The sequence below is a fragment of the Caretta caretta genome, chromosome 23, assembly GCF_965140235.1.
Source record: "Caretta caretta isolate rCarCar2 chromosome 23, rCarCar1.hap1, whole genome shotgun sequence".
In the NCBI taxonomy this organism is placed as follows: domain Eukaryota; kingdom Metazoa; phylum Chordata; order Testudines; family Cheloniidae; genus Caretta; species Caretta caretta.
This window is the reverse complement of record NC_134228.1, coordinates 3,915,505-3,935,284: the sequence shown is the minus strand read 5'-3', so window position 1 is coordinate 3,935,284 and position 19,780 is coordinate 3,915,505. Positions and strand designations below refer to the sequence as shown.

The window sequence follows — 19,780 nt, the reverse complement described above, 5'->3', positions numbered from 1 at the left end:
CAGGCGCAGGGTTTACGACGCAGTACAGCCAGACACGAAGGCCCCGTCTACACTAGCGCTTACTTCGGAATGACTTACGTTGCTGAATAATCCACACCCCTGAGCAACAGTAACGAGGAGTCTGGTGGCACCTTAAAAGAGAAACCTATTGATTTGGGCATAAGCTTTCGTGGGTAAAAAACCCACTTCTTCAGATGCATGGAGTGAAAATTACAGACACAGGCATAAATATATATTGGCACATGAAGAGAAGGGAGTTACCTTACAAATCTATAGATTTATATACATATAAATATATATCTATTTATGCTTGTATCTGAAGAAGTGGGGTTTTTTACCCACGAAAGCTTATGCTCAAATAAATCCGTTCGTCTTTAAGGTGCCACCGGACTCCTCGTCGTTTTTGTGGATACAGACTAACACGGCTCCCCCTGAGCAATGTAAGTTACACCAACCTATGTGCAGCTGTGGCCAGGGTCGGCAGCCGAGCTCCTCCAGCTGCCATCCTGCTGCCTCTTCACCAGACAGGCGACAGCCGCACGAGAGGCCAGGCTCAGCAGCCACGGCAGACTTGGCTCCCCGAGGGGGGAGTGCCACGCTCGCAGCTTGGGGCAGGGACCAGCTCGGTTCTGTGTCCGTCCCGTAATACACCTAACAGCAATAAAAATGTACAGCGCCTAGCACAACGATATCCTGGTCTGTGCCTAGATGCTACCCTAATACTCCTAATAGCAGTACAAATGTACAGCACCTGGCACAATGGGGCCTGGGCCACGACTCAGGCTCCTAGGCAGGCCACCTCATACCAAATAATGGCAACAGTCCCGAAGCAACAGCCCGACAAACGGCACTAACTGGGGCTGCAGCAAGAGAGCACAAGAGTGTTTTGCTCGGCGGCCGAGGAGGTGCCTGGACGAACAGTGATAGCCCAGCGTGACGGCTGCAGCACCGGGAACCGAACCGGGGACCTCCAGAGCTGACAGCGCCGTAGTTAGGGGACTGTATCAACGCACCTCATGGGGGAATTGGCACAGCAGGGGACCTGCCCCATGCACCCCTGGGTGACACAAGCCCATTCAAACAGCTCACCCTCGCAGAGCTGGGCCGGGAACCCAGCTCACCCCCCATGCCCAGCCACCACCCAGAGGGCACTTTCCCCACGCTATACGCTCCGTAGAACAAGCCAAGGGGGAATCACAGTTTTGCCACCTGATGGTCGTTGAGGGTGGTAGTTGGATGTCTGCTCATCCCCATGCAACCCGATGGGCTGGGGGGGTCGGGGGTGAATTCCCAGCACTGGGGATTGAACCTTTGACCTCCAGGCAGGCAGAGCCAGAGGCAACGCCAGCAACCTGAAGGGTATGGCAGAGTCTGGTCACTAGAGGGGGGCAGAGAGCCACATGGTAGGTAACAGAAGAGCTGCAATATGATCCCCCCTTCTCATGACACCTCCTCCCTCCATCCTGGGGGGACCATGCCGCTTTCAGGGCCACGGGGCAGCCAGTCCCAGGGCAGTGGTGGTTTGCAGAGACGCCTCCTTCGGCAGGAGCCACGCCGCGGGGCGTCAAGCAGCTGCCACGTTCTTGGTCGCTGCCCCACTGGAGCTGGGATCGAGGTGCAAAGCCCCGTGTCCCACTCCCCAAGCCAGCCAGGCCGGAGCCAGTACCCCCTAAAGGGGAAAGGCCCCATGCGCCATTCCTCAACCTCCTGAGCCAGCCAGTCCCCCCTGCCCTTGGGGCCAGGTGGGAACCAGTGCCCCCTAGAGGGGAAAGGCCCCGTGCCCCATTCCCTAACGCCCCCAAGCCAGCCAGCTCCCCGCACCAGGGAGGCCGGGCTGCAGGCAGTGCCCCAGTCCCCTGCTATCAGCCTGGTTTTAAGAGTGTATTGGGTTTGTTTGTTTTTAAAATGACCTTCATGTCAAAGCAAAAAATTATCCGTACACCAAGATCTGCGCTGTGGGTTTATTTAACCGTGTCATGTCACTGTAGGCAGAGCTACGCAGCTGAGGGGTGTGTATAGGAAGAAGGCTCGGATCATCGGGACAGCAGTCACGGGGCTAACACAGGGGATTAGGCGCCTAGAATCCACCCGACAGTTTAGTAAACCTGGCCACTCATTTTGGGTGCCCAACCTGGGCTAGATTTTCAGAAGCCTTAAGCACTCTCAGCTCCCCTTGGCTTTAACCAACCCAGCATGGGACCCAGGAGTCCAGGCTGCCCAATGTTAGCGGTGAGAGTAATTACTCACTGGAGCCTGGTGGATTCTCCGGCACGGGCACGTTTAAAATCAAGCTGGGATGTTTTGCTCTGCTCTGGGAAGCGTTTTGGGGCCATTCTCTGCCCTGTGTTATAAAGGTCAGACTAGATGATCACAATGGGCACTTTTGGCCTTGGAATCTATAAATTCCCCTGCTTTAACCACTAGATTACTTCCTTCTTCCCAGAGCCAGGAACAGAACCCAGGATTCCTGACACCCATTCCCCCGTCCTTTAACTACTAGGCACCACTCCTCTCCCATAGCCAAAAATAGCACCCAGAAGCCCCACCCTGCAGCTTCCCCCACTCTAACCACTACATCACACTCCCTCCCAGAGCTGGGACTAGAACCCAGGAGTCCTGACACCCAATCCCCCGGCTCTAACCGCTGCATGACACTTCCTCCCAGAGCTGGGACTAGAACCCAGGAGTCCTGGGCCGTGCCCCCAGTCATTCAAAATCAGCAGCCCCTTTTGGAAGATTTGGGAGCTCAGCACGGAGTGTCCCGACACGCTGAATGCTTCAGCCCTCAACTTTTTTCGCGATCCCTGCGACGGCTGTTGAGAAAGCCGCTGTTTGGGGGCCATGGAGAACCCAGGTCCGCAAGACAGCAGCAGAAAAAAAGAAAGAAAGAAAGAAAGAAAGGCCCTGGTGCAGACCAGAGGGAGCGCTGAAAGGCGACCTGCCCAGGAATAGACAAGACTGGATCTGTGCCCTCTTCTGTCTGTCTCAGGCCTGGTCTGTAGAGAAAGGCGGCCTGCTTTAGCGATCCCGAGCCAATTCAAGTGGATCAGCGTGGACCCAGCTACTTCAGTATAAATACGCTTACGCTGTAGCAAAGCGGTCGTGATAGGGTTAACTAGGTTGCCCAGAGTATTATGGGCTGGAGCCATGCTCTACCCTTCCCCCCCTCCCCTTCCTTCCGGCACCCTCTAGAGGTTAGGTTAAGGCATGACCCTAGGATATGGGAATCCTGCATCCCTTTTCTGGCTCCCCTGCAACCTCCCTGTAAAACCTTGGCGAGAGTCCAAGGGAGCTTCCAGCCACTCGGCCAGCGTGCACGCTCTCTTGTGATGCAGGGAAGTGACGCAGCCCATTCCCAGCCTTCAGGCCCCTGAGTGGACGTATTTTCCCTCGCAATTTGCAAAACCAGGGATGAGGCAAACTGCAAGGAGCACGCCTGAGGGGGAAATCGAGGCGCTTCCTGCAGAAAACGAGGATTAGCAGCAACCATTCCATCGGCTATTGCCTTGCAAATGAGATTTGGGCAGAGAAGCCGTTTTCCCGGCAATCAAACCTCCAGAAGTTTGTCACCAGCTCAGAAAGCAGGAGGGAAACGCTGGGAAGGCGGGCGCACAAGGCATCAAAACTGCAGAACGTTCCAGGTTTCATCGCAGGACGAGGGGAGACGTGGCCACGTGGCCGAGGCTGGGCAAAAAGCAGGAGCTGAATATTGCTTGCTTGGCGGTGGCCTAGAGGCCAGGACAGATGTGGGGGGCGGGGGTTGTTAATCAAGGATGATCGCTGGCAGAAGGGAAGAACCTGGCCCAAAGCAGGAGAATTAGCACCAGCCCTGGATGCTGCCGTGAGAAACTGACAGGAGTTGCTCTCAGATGGCAGGGGCAGAAATCAAAACGTCTGCCCGCAAACACGGAAGTTGCTGCTTTATTTAAGGGCATCGCAAGAGAGTTGGAGGGATGACGGCGAAAAAGGGAGGGTAAGCCCATAATACCCCGGGGAACCCAATTAACTGGGGCTCCAAGGCGCGACCGTAATACATGCAATAGCAATAAAGATGTACAGCGCCTGGCACAGTGGGGGCCTGGTCCATGGCTAGGGCTCCTAGGGCCTTCCATAGTACAAATGGAGGGAGGGATAGCTCAGTGGTTTGAGCATTGGTCTGCTAAACCCAGGGTTGTGAGTTCAATCCTTGAGGGGGCCATTTAGGGATTGGGGGCAAAAATTGGGGATTGGTCCTGCTTTGAGCAGGGGGTTGGACTAGATACCTCCTGAGGTCCCTTCCAACCCTGATATTCTATGATTCTATGAAATAATAAATAATCACTGAGGTGGGTTTGCACTCATTTAACTAAGTTGGCTTTGAATTTTGGGGGCGGGGGGTTTAGTTAAATTGGTGCCATTTTTGCGCCTAGACCAGCCCCAGGGCTAGTTCTCCATCGAGTCCTGCAGGGTAGGTTGCCAGGTCAACATTTCTCCTGTAAAAGCTCGCTTTATTGCCACTACAAACTGAGATCAGGGCCCCCTGGGAGACTGCCCCTGCTCCAGACAGCTTCCAGTCTAACTGGACAAAGGCACAGTTATTGTACAGATCGAGGGGGACCCAGGCCTAGAAAGATGATGTAACTTGCCAAAGGTCACACAGGGAAGCTGTAGCGGAGGTGGGGAGTGACCCTTGATCTCCTGCATCCCCCACCAATGCTTTAACCACAAGGTAAGGCTACTTCTGTCCTATTGCCCCCGTCTCTGAGGTCCACGTGATTTCACGACCCTCCTCCAGCATCAGTTTTATACCGGCACCCAGCACAGGGCCATCAACCAGGTTTGAACCTGACCAGATTGTCTCATTCTTTCCTTGTACTCCCCTTGTACAGCTGTCTCTACCTCGTCTCACTGGTCTTATGCCTAGCACGGGCCTCCACCACTCAAGCTAACAGAGTCGCTCCCGGAGCTGGCAGCGGTAGCAGACTGTTACCAGCTCGCAAGAAGGCTGGGGCGGACCAAGTTTAATTTCTCTGGGTGTCTTGATCCATTGGAAAGAAGCAGAACGGGGGGAGGGCCCACACCCCAATTTCATTTCCCTTTGCGAGTCACCTTTAACACCGCCGCGCTGCACACGCGGGGGATGTTTAACTCCTTCCCCGCCGCTGCTAGATGGGCCGGATGGATAACAGTCCATATATTGAAATCAAGGCCCTCACGCCAGTCTCTAAAGCCCACTCCTGTTCTCAGCCTCTTTTCTCTTCCAGGAAGCCCACCCAGAACTGCCTATGCCCAAAGTAGAGGGGGTTCAGCGATAGTTTACTGCCTCTACCTGCTGCAGCGACCCCATGGGGACCCCGGCTGCACAGATGGGGCCTCTGACCAGCAGCAAAAATCCAGCTTCTGTGCTCCGGTCAGCTGGAATCACAGCCAGTGAAAGTCACAAGCAAGGGCAGTTCCTTGTGCACAGGGGGGATGGAGAGATCCTATGGGAATATCACAGCAAGCCAAGCCAACCGCGGCACCGCCCGCTCTCGATCCTATATTCTGTTCAGGATGGATCCAGTCCCGGGTTTCCTCAAGGCCAGGGATTGGATGCTGCCCGATTTCTCCTCTTCCTTGTAGTACCCCCGTTTCATCGCGGCCGTCAGGTACTTGAACAGACTCTGCCAGGGGAGGGGAGAGAGAACGCACAAGGGGTGAAGCAGGCCTGGCAGGGCGGCTGGTTCGGGCATGGTCACCTTGGGGCCAGGGAGGTGCCTTTTGCCCTCCTTGTGACATCCCACTCAAATCTGGCTAAGTTAGAAGCCTTTGGGGGAGGTAGGGGGGAATCTCAGTTTGCACATGCTCAGTAGAGACTGGTTAGAGTTTGGCAACTAAATTCTCCAAAGATTCCGTCTGCACTTAGCACGCTCCAGCCCAAGGCTGCAGGGGCTGAGCAGGACAGTCTGTCTGCGTGATCTGTATTGTAAAACGTACACGCGAGGGGGCCGAACCTCGCCCCCTTTGCACTCCCTGAATACACCCTGCAGGGGCTAGCCCAGTCCCCAGTTAGAGCAACTTGAGGGCTGCTCTAAGTCATGCTCAGTCCCCCCTGGGTCCTGGGGGGCAGCGAATAGCCACAGTGCAGTGCACTCCAGCCACACCCCTGATCCGCCCCCTCCGGGCCCTGGGGGGCAGCGAATAGCCACAGCGCAGGGCACTCCGGCCACGCCCCCGATCTGCCCCTTGTGGGCCCTGGGGAGGCCTGTACGGGGTGGACTATTTCAATCCACATCAAGGCCCCTGGATGCAGCCAGAAGAGCCTGAGTGTTGCTGAGAATCGGGCTCCAAACCCATTACTAGACCAACCAGGAGGGCCAAGCCCCCCCCATAAGCCCCAAAGAGGCCTCGTCTAGCTCCCATCCCGCTGCAGCTGACGGCGGGAGCCCCACAGAAAGGGATCGGGGAAGGATGAAGGGGTCCAGCCCACCCAGGCGTGTACGGGAGCTCTGCCAGCAGCAGCACGGGAGACGGCCAGCTGCGGAGCTGCTCCCTACCTGCCAGGCCTCCTCCACTTCCGGCGTCCAGCGCTCCTTGAGGATGGGCTGCACCGTGCTGATGAACTGGATGCCCACGTACTGGAAACAGAGAGCCAAGGCAGGGTCAGAGGGAGGCGCCAGCCCCAGCCCTTCCCTGCCCGGGCTACAGATGGACCTGTGGCAAATACAGACCGGTCCGGACGTGGCTGGGCGCTGCCGAGAACACAGATCTCTCCCGGCCCAGCCAGCTGGTGGACCGATCACGCTGCACAGCTGTGTTTGCAGCCGTGCATGCAGGGGAAAGCAGTCCATAGTGGCGAATTGGGGGAGAAGGCGGAAGCAGTTCACACTGGGATGTGCTGGGAAAAGCAGTTTGCACCAGCGGATTGTGGGGAAATCAGTTCGCACCAGGGTATCCTGGGATTGGGAAAATTGGTTCGTCCTGGTGAATGGTGGGAAACGCCATTTGCCCTGGAGCATGGTGGCGGGGAAAAAAGCAGTGGGTACCAATGCATGCTGGGGAAATCAGTTCCAACTGGTGAACTGTGGGGGGAAAGTGGTTTGTACTGGAGTATGCTGGGAAAAGCAGTTCGTCCTCGTGAACTATGGGAAAAGCGGTTCATACTGGAGCATGCTGGGGGGAAAAGAGCCGTTTGCACAAGTGCATGCTGGGAAAAAGGATATTTCTACTCATGTATGCTGGGAAAAACGCACTGTGTACCAGTGCATGCTGGGATAATTGCTTTGTACGGGAAGGTGCTGGGAAAAATCGCTCCCAGCCTGCCACCATGGTGCAATGCACTCTGGGATACCCTCCTGCACAGACCCTGGTTCCAAACACCATGGGGGTCAGCAGATCCCACAGGAGCTCCCCGACCCCCGCAGAATGGGGAGGTCCACCCCCTCCCCTGCAGCCGGGTCCCTGGGGTGCTCACCTCATAGTACTTGGGAGGGGCATTGTATCTATAGTGACTCCTGCCAAGCTCAAAGGCCAGCTGTTCCAGCTTGTCCTCTTGGTCCAGCCGGGCCACGCTTTTCTCGATGAAGGACATCACCCTGGGGTGGGGGAGAATCAAGCATTGGATCGGGGGGCGTGGCTGCATCGCACTGGACTGTGGCTAGTCCCTGCTTCCCACGGGGCAGAGCGGTAGGCGGGAGATGTGCCATACGCTGCCAACATCCAGCCTTCTAGCCTGCCAAAGCTGGCTGCTTCAGGTGGGAGCCCATCTTGCACCGGGAGAAATTCCTTCCTGACCCCCTCCAGCACCAATGCCCTGGTGCATGAACATGGAGAACCCTCAGGCCCCATGTCCAGAGGCCCCAAGCCTTGGCAGGTCCCACTGGCTGCACAGTGAGTTGTGAGTGCTCAGCACCGCTGTAAAGCAAGCCCCTGGCACAGGTCCAGCTTCCCCAGAGTCGACCCAGCTTAGGAACGTTCTTTGGCAGGCAGTTCCATAGGCTAACAAGGGCTGGTCTGCAGACGCAGGGCCTTGTTCTTCAGACAATAATAATATCGGCCTAGCAAATTAACTGACTAACCAGCTCCCCCTCCCAACCCCCCCCAAATCTCCCCCAAGCCCCCACAGTTCTGCTCCCAGCCCCCCAAAGCTCCCCCAGCTCCTCTCCAACCTTCTTCCCATGCCCACCACCCCATACCATGGTTGGGTACTCCTTATGGGACTGACTCCAGCCCTGACCCTCCCCGTCTCGGACCACTCCCATTTCCATAGCATGATTACTTTACCTTTCAAAGCCGGGTCTGGTGGGAGAGCCCACCCTCGTTTTGGGGAGCAGCTCCCCTTCCCATGTTAGCCAGCATGGGGAGATGAGATGCTTCTCCCCCACCCAGATCCAGGAACAAACCCAGGAGTCCTGGTTCCCAGCCTCTCTCCTGCTCTAACCACTAGATCCCACTTTCCTCCCCTCGGCGATCCTGGAATAGAACCCAGGAGTCCTGATTCCTGTCACTCAGCCACTTGCATTAGCCTTGTGACTCAAGGGCCGTGCCGCGCCCTCATGGACCCAGGAGCTCAGGCCTGGCGTGGTAGCGGGTTCCACGGCACCCCCCCCCAGGGACCCACCTCAGGCCATGGGCTCGCAGCTCCTTGTTCATCTTGAGCTGCTGCAGGTCCTCGATGTCCCGGAAGAGGAAGAAGACATCTTTGCACTCGGGGTGGGTCTCGAATAACCTGAGCGGGGGAGGGGAGGCAGACTTAGGGGGATCGGGCGCTAGCCGTTTAACTGGGTCTTTTTGGACCACAGGGCAGCTGGGCGAAGTGCACGGGCGCGACCCCTAGGGGTCGTGCCAAAACAACACTCTGCCGCGTATACTGCCCCTCCCCGCCCCACAGCACATTGCAATGGAGGGAGCCGTCCACCTGCCTGTGTAGACGGCAACATGGGAAGTGACTTGACCTCAGTAGGGACCAGGAGAGAACCCAGGAATCCTGACTCAGTGCCCCTCTGTAACTGGCAGAGCAGCCCTCCCCTTCCAGGAGTGGAACCCAGGAGTCCTGGCTCCCTGCCCCCCCCCAACCACTGGACCCCACTTCCCCCCCCCCTCCACAGAGCCAGGAGTGGAACCCAGGAGTCCTGGCTCCCAGCCCCCCTGCTGTAACCACTAGACCCCACTCCCCTCCCAGAGCCAGGAGTGGAACCCAGGAGTCCTGGCTCCTGGGCCAATTCTCAGGGTTCAGACCACACACCTTTTCACAGGGTTTGGTGAGATTCTGGAATTCCCTTTTATCATTCATCACCCATTACTGTCATGTCTAGAGGTGCCAAGCAAGGCCGGGGCCCCACTGTGCCAGGCAGTGCCCAGACCTCAGTTACTGTGTGTTTGTGTGGGCAGCACCTGGCACGATGGGGCCCTGATCTCGGTCACTGCGTGTCTGGGCAGCGCCCGGCGCGACGGGGCCCCGATCTCGGTCACTGTGTGTCTGGGCAGCGCCCGGCCCGACGGGGCCCCGATCTCAGTCACTGTGTGTCTGGGCAGCGCCTGGCCCAACGGGGCCCCGATCTCAGTCACTGTGTGTCTGGGCAGCGCCCGGCCCGATGGGGGCCCCCGATCTCAGTCACTGTGTGTCTGGGCAGCGCCCGGCCCGACGGGGCCCCGATCTTGGTCACTCTGTGTCTGGGCAGCGCCCGGCGCGACGGGGCCCCAATCTCGGTCACTGTGTGTCTGGGCAGCGCCAGGCCCGACGGGGCCCCGATCTCCGTCACTGTGTGTCTGGGCGGCGCCCGGCCCGATGGGGCCCCGATCTTGGTCACTGCGTGTCTGGGCAGCGTCTGGCCCGACGGGGGCCCCGATCTCGGTCACTGTGTGTCTGGGCAGCGCCCGGCGCGATGGGGCCCCGATCTCGGTCACTGTGTGTCTGGGCAGCGTCTGGCCCGACGGGGGCCCCGATCTCGGTCACTGTGTGACTGGGCAGCGCCCGGCCCGACGGGGCCCCAATCTCGGTCACTGTGTGTCTGGGCAGCGCCCGGCGCGATGGGGCCCCGATCTCGGTCACTGTGTGTCTGGGCAGCGTCTGGCCCGATGGGGGCCCCGATCTCGGTCACTGTGTGACTGGGCAGCGCCCGGCGCGACGGGGCCCCAATCTCGGTCACTGTGTGTCTGGGCAGCGCCCGGCCCAACGGGGCCCTGATCTCGGGAACTGCGTGTCTGGGCAGCGCCCGGCCCGACGGGGCCCCGATCTCAGGTGCAGCCTGTGGGTGCGACCATAATTCACTAACCCTAAAGTAGACAGACTGGATAAGAAGTCTCCTGTCTTTTGCGGAGCCCAAGAGAAACAAATGTTCAGCTGGGCTAACGCTCTGAACGAACAGCTTGGGTGGACGCTCTGCAAGCATCCATGCTAAATATAGTGCTCTTGGGAGAGTGATTGTTCTGCACAGGGGAGCTCTGGGGAGAGCCATCTGTCAGCCCCTCGCCCCATGCGGCACGGAGGGGGAGGAGACCAGGTTCAGCGCACTTGTGCCCAGTGGAGGGCAGCAGCAAATTCCAGCCAGTGGTGCCACCGACTGCAAGGCTTGTTGGCTTTTGCAGGCTAAGCAGGGTCTGGACTGATCAGTATCAGAGAAATGTCCGGCAGGAAGGGACCTCCGGAGGTCGTCAGGTCCAGCCTCCTGTGCTGGGGCCGGACCAAGTAAACCTAGACCAGCCCCGACCGGGGTTTGTCCATCCAGTTCTGAAAAAGCTCCAGTGACGGGGATCCCACGACCTCCTTTGGGAGCCTGCTCCGGAGCGTCACTCCCCGGAGAGTTAGAGAGTTGCTCCTAATATCTCAACTAAATGTCCCTTGCGGTAGATTACACCCATTGCTTCTTGTCCTGCCTTCAGCAGACATGGAGAACAGCTGATCCTCGTCCTCTTTACAACACGCGTAACGTATCAGACGACTGTTCTCAGGCCCCCCCTCAGTCTGCTTTGCTCCAGACTAAACCTACCCACTTCTTTTAACCTCTCCTCCTAGGGCAGGTTTGCTAAACCTTGGATTCTTTTTGTGGCTCTCCTCTGGGATCTCTCCAGTTTGCCCACGTCTCTCCTAAAGCGTGGCGCCCAGAACTGGACACTGCGCTCCAGCTGAGGCCTTCCCAGTGCCGAGTAGAGCAGGACAATGACCTCCGTGTTTTACATACGACACTCCTGATAACACACCCAGAATGTTACTTGCCTTTTTTGCAACTGCATCACATTGTTGACTCATATTCAGTTTGTGATCTACTCGAACGACCAGATCCTTTTCGGCAGTACAACCCCCTAACCGGTTGTTCCCCATTTTGCATTTGATTTTTCCTTCCTAAGTGACGTACTTTGCACTTGTCTTTATTGAATTTCATCATGTTCATTTCAGACCAATTCTCCAATTTATCCTGGTAGTTTTGAACTCTAATCCTGCCCTCCACAATGCTAACAACCCCTCCCAGGTCAGTTGCATCCACAGATTTTATAAGCGCACTCTCCACTCCATTATCCAAGTCATTGAGGAAAACATTGACCGGTACTGGGCCCAGGACTGACCCCTGCAGGACCCCACTACATACGCCCTCCCAATCTGACAGTGAACCATTGATAACTCCTCTTTGAGTTTGGCCTTTCAATCAGTTGTGCGACCACCATACAGTGATTTCATCTAGGCCACATTTTCCTAATTTGCTTATGACACCATCATGTGGGACTGTGTCAATAGCCTTAGTTAAATCAAGCTATATCCCGTCTACCGCTTCCCCCTCATCCACTTGGCCAGCAACCCGGTCAAAGAAGGAAATTAGGTTGTTTTGGGATGATTTGTTTTTGACAAAGCCAGGCTGGTTATTCCTTATCACCCCATTATCCTCTAGGTGCTTATGAACTGATTTTTTAATAATTTGCTCCAGTATCTTTCTGAGTATCAGAGTTCGGCTGGCTGGTCTGTAATTCCCCTGGTCCTATTTGGACCCCTTTTTTAGTACTCTGTTTGCCCTTCTCCAGTCCTCTGGGACTCCCGTCCACCAGAAGTTCTCAAAGATAATCACTAATAGTTCTGAGATTGCTTCAGATAGTCCCTTAAGTCCCCTCCGGTGAATTTCATCAGAGGCTTGAATACATCCAACTTCTTTAAATAGTCCTTAACCAGTTCTTTCCCTAGTGTGGCTTGCGTTCCTTCCCCTAGTTGGTAATATTAATCATGTAGAGTCTCTGGCCACCATTAGTGAAGACTGAAGCAAAATAGGCATTAAACACCTTGGCCGCCTTCCCTGCTAAGTAAAGCACCTACACTTGCCTTCTTCTTCCTCTTAATGTATTTAAACAACCTCTTCTTATGGCCTTTCGTGTCCCTTGCAAGGTTTAACTCATTTCGTTGCCCTTCCGATTTGTTCCCTGCATGTTTGTCCCTATTCTGCTGTTCTGCTTAGCAATGAATTCATCCATGTGTCCACTTTTTCCAGGCTTCCTCTTTGATTTTCAGGACATCAAAGAGCCATATTGGCCTCTCCTTATTCTTATCTTTCCTTCCCATTAGGATGGTTGGCAGTTATGCCTTTAATATTGTTTCCTTCAGAGACCGCCAGCTCACTGGAATTCCTTTGTCCCTTAATGTTCTCCCCGCGGGACATTACCTACTCGCTCTCTGCGTTTGTTAAAGTCTGCTTTTTCAAAAACAACGAGGAGTCCTTGTGGCACCTTAAAGACTAACACATTTATTTGGGCATAAGCTTTTGTGGGCTATAACTCACTTCATCAGATGCATGGAGTGGAAAATACAGTAGGCCATGCATCTGATGAAGTGGGTTGTAGCCCACGAAAGCTTATGCCCAAATCAATGTGTTAGTCTCTAAGGTGCCACAAGGACTCCTCGTTGCTTTTGCTGATACAGAGTAACACGGCTGCCCCTCTGAAACCTGCTTTTTCAAAGTCCATTCTGCTTCTTCCACTTCTTCCTTTCCTTTGAATCAGGAAATCTCTCATTTCATGATCACTTTCACCCAAATCGCCTTCCACCTTCAGATTCGCTACCAATTCCTCCTTGCTGGTCAGACTCAAGTCGGAAAGGGGTTCCTTCCAGTGACCGAGATCAGGGCCCCAAGAACAGATTGGAAATGTTGGGTTTGGCCGTGTTTCTTTTCCAACAGATGCCTGGATAATTAAAGTCCCCCATTACGACCAGGTCTTGTCTTTTGGATATTTCTGTTATTTGTCCTAGAAATCCCCCATCTCTTCCTGATTTGGTGGTCTGAAGTGGACCCCCACCATGACACCACCCCTAATTTTATATTACCCCTTTTATCTTTCCCTGGGGATTTTCAAGCAGTCTGCCTTCCTCCCACTTCCTTCAGAACCTCAGAAGAAGTGATGCTTGATGTTATGGGGCGCTGTGCTCTGAGAAGCGGGGGGCTGAGGGGGCTCAGTTGGGGGCACTCTCCCCACACAGTTCGTGCTGACTACACTGCCCTGGTGTGGCACCAGGGGGCACTGTCCTGCAGGGAGCAAGGTGGAGGGCTCGGTAAGGGGCATTCTCCCCTGGCAGCCACCATGGCCCATTGCAGTGCATAAATCAATGATCAAACTTTCGTAACCCTCCAAAAATCCAATAAATAAAAACAGCACTCTGAAAATTCAAGGGAAAGGTTCAGATCGGGTTTCTGATGTTTGGAAGTGGATTTGCTGTGCATGGAACCGTCATCTAGTGTAAAGGACCGGACTCCTGGGTCCCCACCCCAGCTGTGGCCCGGACTCCCTGTAAACATTAGGGCTCCTGGGTCCAGGCCGCAGCTGTGCCCCAGACTCATTCACTGAGCATCAGGACTCCTGGGTCCCATCCCCAGCTGTGGCCTGGACTCCCTGTGAGTGTCAGGACTCCTGGGTCCTCTCCCCATCTGTGCCCTAGGCTCGCTGTGTGACCGTGGGCAAGCTCTTTCACCAATCTGTGCCTCAGTTTCCCCATCAGTAAAAGCAGGCTAGTGGTCACGTCCTGGGGTCTGTGAGATTTCCTTCCACTGTTTGTGAAGTGCCTTGAGACGCCTGGATTTAAGGCCCCCTATGCCATGCCCAGTCTAATGGTCTGTGATTATGCTCTGAGCAAGTTCAGTGAAAGGAAATCACGGGCAATTCCTCGCCTGGGGCTAACTCCTTGGCCTCTGCGAGATGTGGCAAGTCCCTAAAACGGCAGAGAGGTGCTGGGCTATAGAACTCGGCTCTGCATGCTCCACAAGCCCAGACGTGGAAAATCCTCACTGACTTGGAGCAGTAGAGGGGTTTATGACACATAGTTTGACCGATTCAGTCCAGTGGTGGGAAGTACAGTCCTGATGCACCAGCTGGTGGACCAACGGCCTACACTTTAGTTTATTTGTGAGGGCAGCTGAGCCTGGGGGTGCCACGGAAGTGGGTGATCGCCTGGGCGGTGCCCTTTCTGCACAGCTGATTGCGCTGTGGTTTATTGCTGGCGATGCAATGGGGCTGGAGGTGTGGGGGGGGCGGGGCTGCTGCGTTGATGCAGAATCCGGTTGCTAAGACGGAGCGAAAGGCGGTTGTCGTGTCAGGGCTCCTGCTTCGTCACACTTCAGAATCCCACCCCGGGGGGGCCTGGCCCTTTAAGCAGGGGAGCCAGCTGCGTCCTGTGCCAACCCCAGCCCACCTCTCCAGGTGGAGGGGAGGAGGGGCGCTTGGGGGAAGGTGAGCATGCAGAGCCAGGTCTGCCTGAGTTCGGGCAGTAGCTAGGACCAAGCACGGTTAGCCTGGGAATGCAGCCCTGTGGGGGAGAAGGCCGGGGAAGGCTAGAGGAGCAAGGAGGGGTGGAAGGAGGCTGGCCTGAGATGCCAAGGCCTGGGGAGTGAGACCTGCTGGGAGTAGAACAGAAATCAGTGTGGCCTCGTGGATTGAGCATCAGACTGGGGCTAGGGAGACCCTTCCCCTGCCTCGTGACTCAGTGTCCCCACCTGTCCAATGGGGATAATGCCACTGAGCTCCGTTGTAAAGTCCTCTGAGATCCTGCTGGATGGGGCGAGCTAGGGCGCGGAACCAGTGACTTGGAAAGAAGTGCACCTGAGGCCATGAAGAAAAGGGGCTGAAATCCTTCGGCTGCTGAGTTCTTTGAGCCACTGGCCGGCGAGAGCAGAGGACTGGGATGTCAGGGTTCATAAGCCATGCGGTTGTCAGGCAAACACAGGCCTTTTACCCATAACGCTGGCCCCGTGCATGCTGTGGGAAGGGCTCTCCCCTACAATCCTGCCTGCCAGGTGCATCCTGTCTTACTAGGGATTGCGATAGAGCACTAGCCGGGGGCACAGGACAACTGGCTTCTATTCCTGGCTTTGCCACTGATCTGTTGGGTGACTGGGGGCCAGTCCTTTTCCATCTCCGTGCCTCAGTTTCCCCTCCCAACTTTTGGGGATTTAGATTGTGAGCTCTTTAGGGCAGCACCCGGCACGACGGGGCCCTGATCTCGGCTGGGGTCTGGGCAGCGCCTGGCACGATGAAGCCCAGATCTCGGTTGGGGTCTGGGCAGCACCTGGCGCAACGGGGCCCTGATCTCAGCCGGGGTCTGCGCAGTGCAATGTGGTCTCCCCCAGCCCCAGCCAGAGGGAGGAGGGCCGGGTGCTGCTGGACACCTAGTACGTCATCAAGCCAGGCAACACCAAGGAGAAGATCGCCTTCTTCGTGGCCCACCAGTGCAGCAGAAGCAGCCTCCTCCTAATGAATCTATAAGGGGCCAATGAATCTATCTATGAGGCCAAAGTTAAGGGGTGCTGAGATCCAGCTCCAGCTCTAACTGGAGCCTTCATTTCCCAGCAGGCCTTAATGACCCTCATTAGGCAGCTGATGCGATCGGACAGGCTTGCCGTGTTTCCAATCAATTTGCTGTTTCCCCTATTGGATTAGCCAGGAGACCTGCAGCCGGGTAATTGGAGTAATTGATGCCATATGGAACACAGGATGCGCTCTGGTGCCATGGGAGAGGAGCCTTCCCCACACGCGGGGCCGGAGTTCCCAGATAAACAGCCAAGGGGTGGGGGTTACGGATCAGCCTGCCCAGGGAAAGTTAAACCCTGCTGGTGCCTCTTCGCCCTTCCTGGTGGATGAACGTAGCCTGGGAGAGGCGCGTTTCTCTGCCCCAGCTCCTCTTGGCCTGCCTCTCCATCACGCTCAAGAGCCCTTTGTCCCTCTCTGACAGCCCGAACGGTCCCCTGAGAATCTCCCCATGGCAGGGGTCTTCCCCAGCTGGTGTGGAGCTGGTGTACAGCCTCCTGTGACCAGAGAGCCCTGCGCTGTGACTGTTCTCTGCCCCCAGGGCTCACTGGGGGTGGATCAGGGACATAGCTGGGGTGCTCTGCGCTGTGGCTATTCTCTGCCCTCCAGGGAATTCAGCCAACATCTGCGTCACCAACGCTTGTGATTTCGTCAGGAGTCTCATGATATTTGGGGTCTTTCCCCAAAGTCCCAGCTGCGGGAGGCAGGGGATTTCGGGAGACCCTTGGCTCTCGTTTTAAACAGAAATGACGTGCGTTCCTCACGGAGGCAGCGAAAAGCTAGGGAACGCCGCAATGGAGAACCCAGAGTCTGTTCTCTCCTTTCAAATCTCGGGGCAGGGTGGGGGGGCAGTTTAAGCCACTCTGGTGATTTGGGGGGCCTTCGCGCTGGCGACGTTGCGGCAACTTGCTGACTCCCGGGGAAAGTGCCTTTAACGGGCTGGCCCTGAGGCACGAGGGCCAGGGTGGGCGCATGCCCCCCAGCCGCCCAGGCTGTGTCTGCTCTGCAGATGAGTGGAGGCTGGCAGGCTGCGGGACAGACTTCCCCAGCGCTAAGTATCCAGCTGTCCCCTCTGGCCTCCCCCCTCCTATGCTTGATCCAGCCAAACGAATCAGCAGGTCCTGGTCAGTTGCCACCTAGTAACCCCAAAGGGGTCTGATCTCTGGACAGTTTCTCCACCTCAGCAAGAACTCGAGCAAAGCAGTTTGCTCTTCCCCACCCCGCAGCTCAGCGCCCTGCTACCGGCAGGTCAGAGAGACACAAGTGCTAAGCCGGAGCAGGCATCAGCACCCCCCAGCCAAGCCGTCTGGTACGACCAAAGCCCACTGCACTGTGGCTATTCTCTGCCCCCACAAGGCTAATAGGGGCGGATCGGGGCTGGGGCCAGAGCAGGGTGGGGACTAGGAGGCAGGACTCCTGGGTTCTCTCCCCGCTCTGGGAGGGGAGTGGGGTCTAGTGGTTAGATCCAAGGGGCCTGGGAGGCAGGACTCCTGGGTTCTTTCTGGGAGAGGAGTGGTTAGAGTAGCAGGGCTAGGCATAAGAATTTTTGGGTTCTCTTTCCATGTCTTATAAGGGTATTTGGTCTTGTGGCTGGAGCAATGGGGGTGGAGCCTGGGAGTCAGGACTCCTGGTTTCTGTTCTGAACCCTGTCACTAACTTTGGGCAGATCCCACTCTGTGCCTCAGTTCCTCCCTTCTGTTAGGAAGGCAATAAGGATACTGACCCTTCCTTCGGGAAGGGCTTTGAGAGCACGGGATGAGAAGCCCCCCAGTAACCGTGAAGGTTATTAATTCAGAGAGAGCCCCACAAGTGTGCTGACCGACAATTATTTGCTTGAGCGTATTACAATCGTAAACTGCTGCTCGCAACTTCTATCCAAGGATCCAAAAGTGCTTTACAGACCTGCATGAGTTCAGCACCACAAGCCACATCCCCTGGGGAAACAGAGGCAGGGAGAGGGGAGAATTGCCCAGGGTCACATGGTCAGTCAGTGTCGGAACTGGGAATGGAACCCAGGTGTCCTGTTCTCCCCTGGGGTAATGCTCAACCCTGCTCCCCTCCCAGAACTAAGTATGGAACCCAGGAGTCCTGGAACCCAGTGCCCCCTCTGCTGTAATCACTAGACACCGGTCCTTCCCATCCCAAAGCTGGGAATAGGACCCAGGAGTCCTGGCATCCAACCCCCCCTGCTATAACCACTAGACCCCACCCCCTTCCCAGAGCTGGGATAGAACCCAGGAGTCCTGGCTCCCCTCCCAGAGCTGGGATAGAACCCAGGAGTCCTGGCTCCCAGCCCCCAATCATTAGACCCCACTCCCTTCCCAGAGCTGGGATAGAACCCAGGAGTCCTGGCTCCCCTCCCAGAGCTGGGAAAGAACCCAGGAATCAAAACCGACAGTGCCTGTATTCTAACCACCCAAATGTGAAATGTAGGAATAAACACAGGTGCAAAGAAACAATTTGCCGTTAAGAGCAAGACCCAAAGACATGTGCAGGGGTCGGTTTCCCTGGACTTCCTCCTCACAGATCAGCGGCTGACCTCGAAGGCTAGCTCCAAACCGGCCCCATGGCCACACAGCAGCGTTCCAGTGGAGTCACTCGACCAGATCCGCAGCCAGCGTAAACAGCTACGGCCCCATTGGGGTCAGATCCCGCAGCTGGTGTGAATGGGCCAACGCTCCACCGGAGTCAAAGGAGCAGTGCCGGCTGACATCAGTTGCGGGTCTGGGCCCGTGGGTTCCCCTTGAACACCCGCAAGCTAGACCAGACGCCAGCTCTGAACACACTTGCATTTTGGGCTTTGCTTTGCTAGAAACATGGAACTTTTTAAACCAAGAAACTCCCATCGGCTGCTTACAAACCAAACCAGTCGGGGGATTTTCTTTGGTGGCAAAAACTGTCCACCCCCAGCAATATCCCCGTGCACCCCAGAGCAAGCCAGACTCCAGGACAGGGACCAGGGAGGGGAGTGGGGATGACACGGACCAGGCGTCTGGATCGCAGACAGCCTCTGTGCCCGAACAGCCAGCGAGCCGGCAGCTTCGCTCACCTGATAAAGACGATGATGCCGACCCGGGCGATATTGTCGTGCAGGATCCGCCAGGACTCCTGGATCCGCTCCTTCTGCGCGTCCACCAGCGGAAAGGGAACTGCCCCCGGCCCGTCGCCGCCGTGCTCCGGTCCCGTTTTCGACGCCGCTTGGCTTTCCACCGACGGGCACCGCTTAGACTCTGGAATGGTTTTCCCCGGGGCGATCCCGGAACCCGACAGAGCGCATCCCATCTCGAGAGGGGAATAAAACCCACCCCCAGCAGAGCTTCAGGGGACCGGGGGGCCGGACTCCTGGGTTCTATTCCTGGATCTTCCAAACCAGCTAGACAGACAGAGATACAACAAATGAGTTAGGGACCTGCAGCTGGACTGAATTTTAACCTTAGTACCTCCCCTGGGACGGAAGCCCCAGAGAGTATACCCCAGCGCAGAGCTCATCGCTCAAAGCACCACGAACTAGCTAACGATCTAAAGGGAAACAGACCTTCAGCCTGAGAGACAGCTGGCGTAAACTAGCTCCTTCCAAGTTGGCTGACTACCGGCGATTTACACCCCCTGAGGATCCGGCCCTGAACCTCCAAACGCTCCCAGCCAACGCCCCGATAACGGGGACCTTCTGATGCAGCCAGCAGCGTCCACCTACCCTGAAAGCCCCCCTCCCACCCCGTCCTGGGCGACCAGGAGGAGGCTGCTGGAGATGGTGAAAGAGGCCAGCGGCGTGTTTGAGGCTCACGCGTGCAGGTGGATCGTATTTGTACAGAGCTGAATAGTCCAGGCTCTCCAGGGTCCTAGACTACACAGATTCAGCCCTGGTCGAAACATAATGAATGGGAGCGTCAGGTCTCCTACTCAGTGCACATGCTGGTGGTGGTGGGGGGGTGGCTTTCCAAAGAGCTCCCCCAGCCAAACGTTTGCTGTCCTGGGCCTGCAGCTGGTAACAAGCTCTCAGGACCCGGCTTCTATGGAGCCGCATAGAAATAGTCCATAGACACACAGGACT

General features: G+C 56.4%; 1 protein-coding gene across 2 annotated transcripts; it reads right to left on the bottom strand.

Moving 5' to 3' along the window:
• Window positions 1–1,947: 1,947 nt before the first annotated feature.
• LOC125628372 (cytoglobin-1-like) lies at window positions 1,948–19,573 on the bottom strand. 2 transcript variants are annotated; one of them, XM_048833359.2, is made up of 6 exons: window positions 19,265–19,573; window positions 18,779–19,102; window positions 8,579–8,686; window positions 7,433–7,553; window positions 6,516–6,596; window positions 1,948–5,642 (listed from the first exon to the last, which is right to left on the bottom strand). In XM_048833359.2, the coding sequence occupies exons 2-6, from the start codon at window positions 19,009–19,011 to the stop codon at window positions 5,517–5,519; spliced, it is 669 nt and encodes a 222-aa protein (XP_048689316.2). In that variant the 5' UTR covers window positions 19,012–19,102; window positions 19,265–19,573; the 3' UTR covers window positions 1,948–5,516. The 2 variants fall into 2 exon arrangements, with proteins under 2 accessions (XP_048689316.2, XP_048689315.2); XM_048833358.2 differs by having other exon boundaries at window positions 19,424–19,573.
• Window positions 19,574–19,780: the final 207 nt, after the last annotated feature.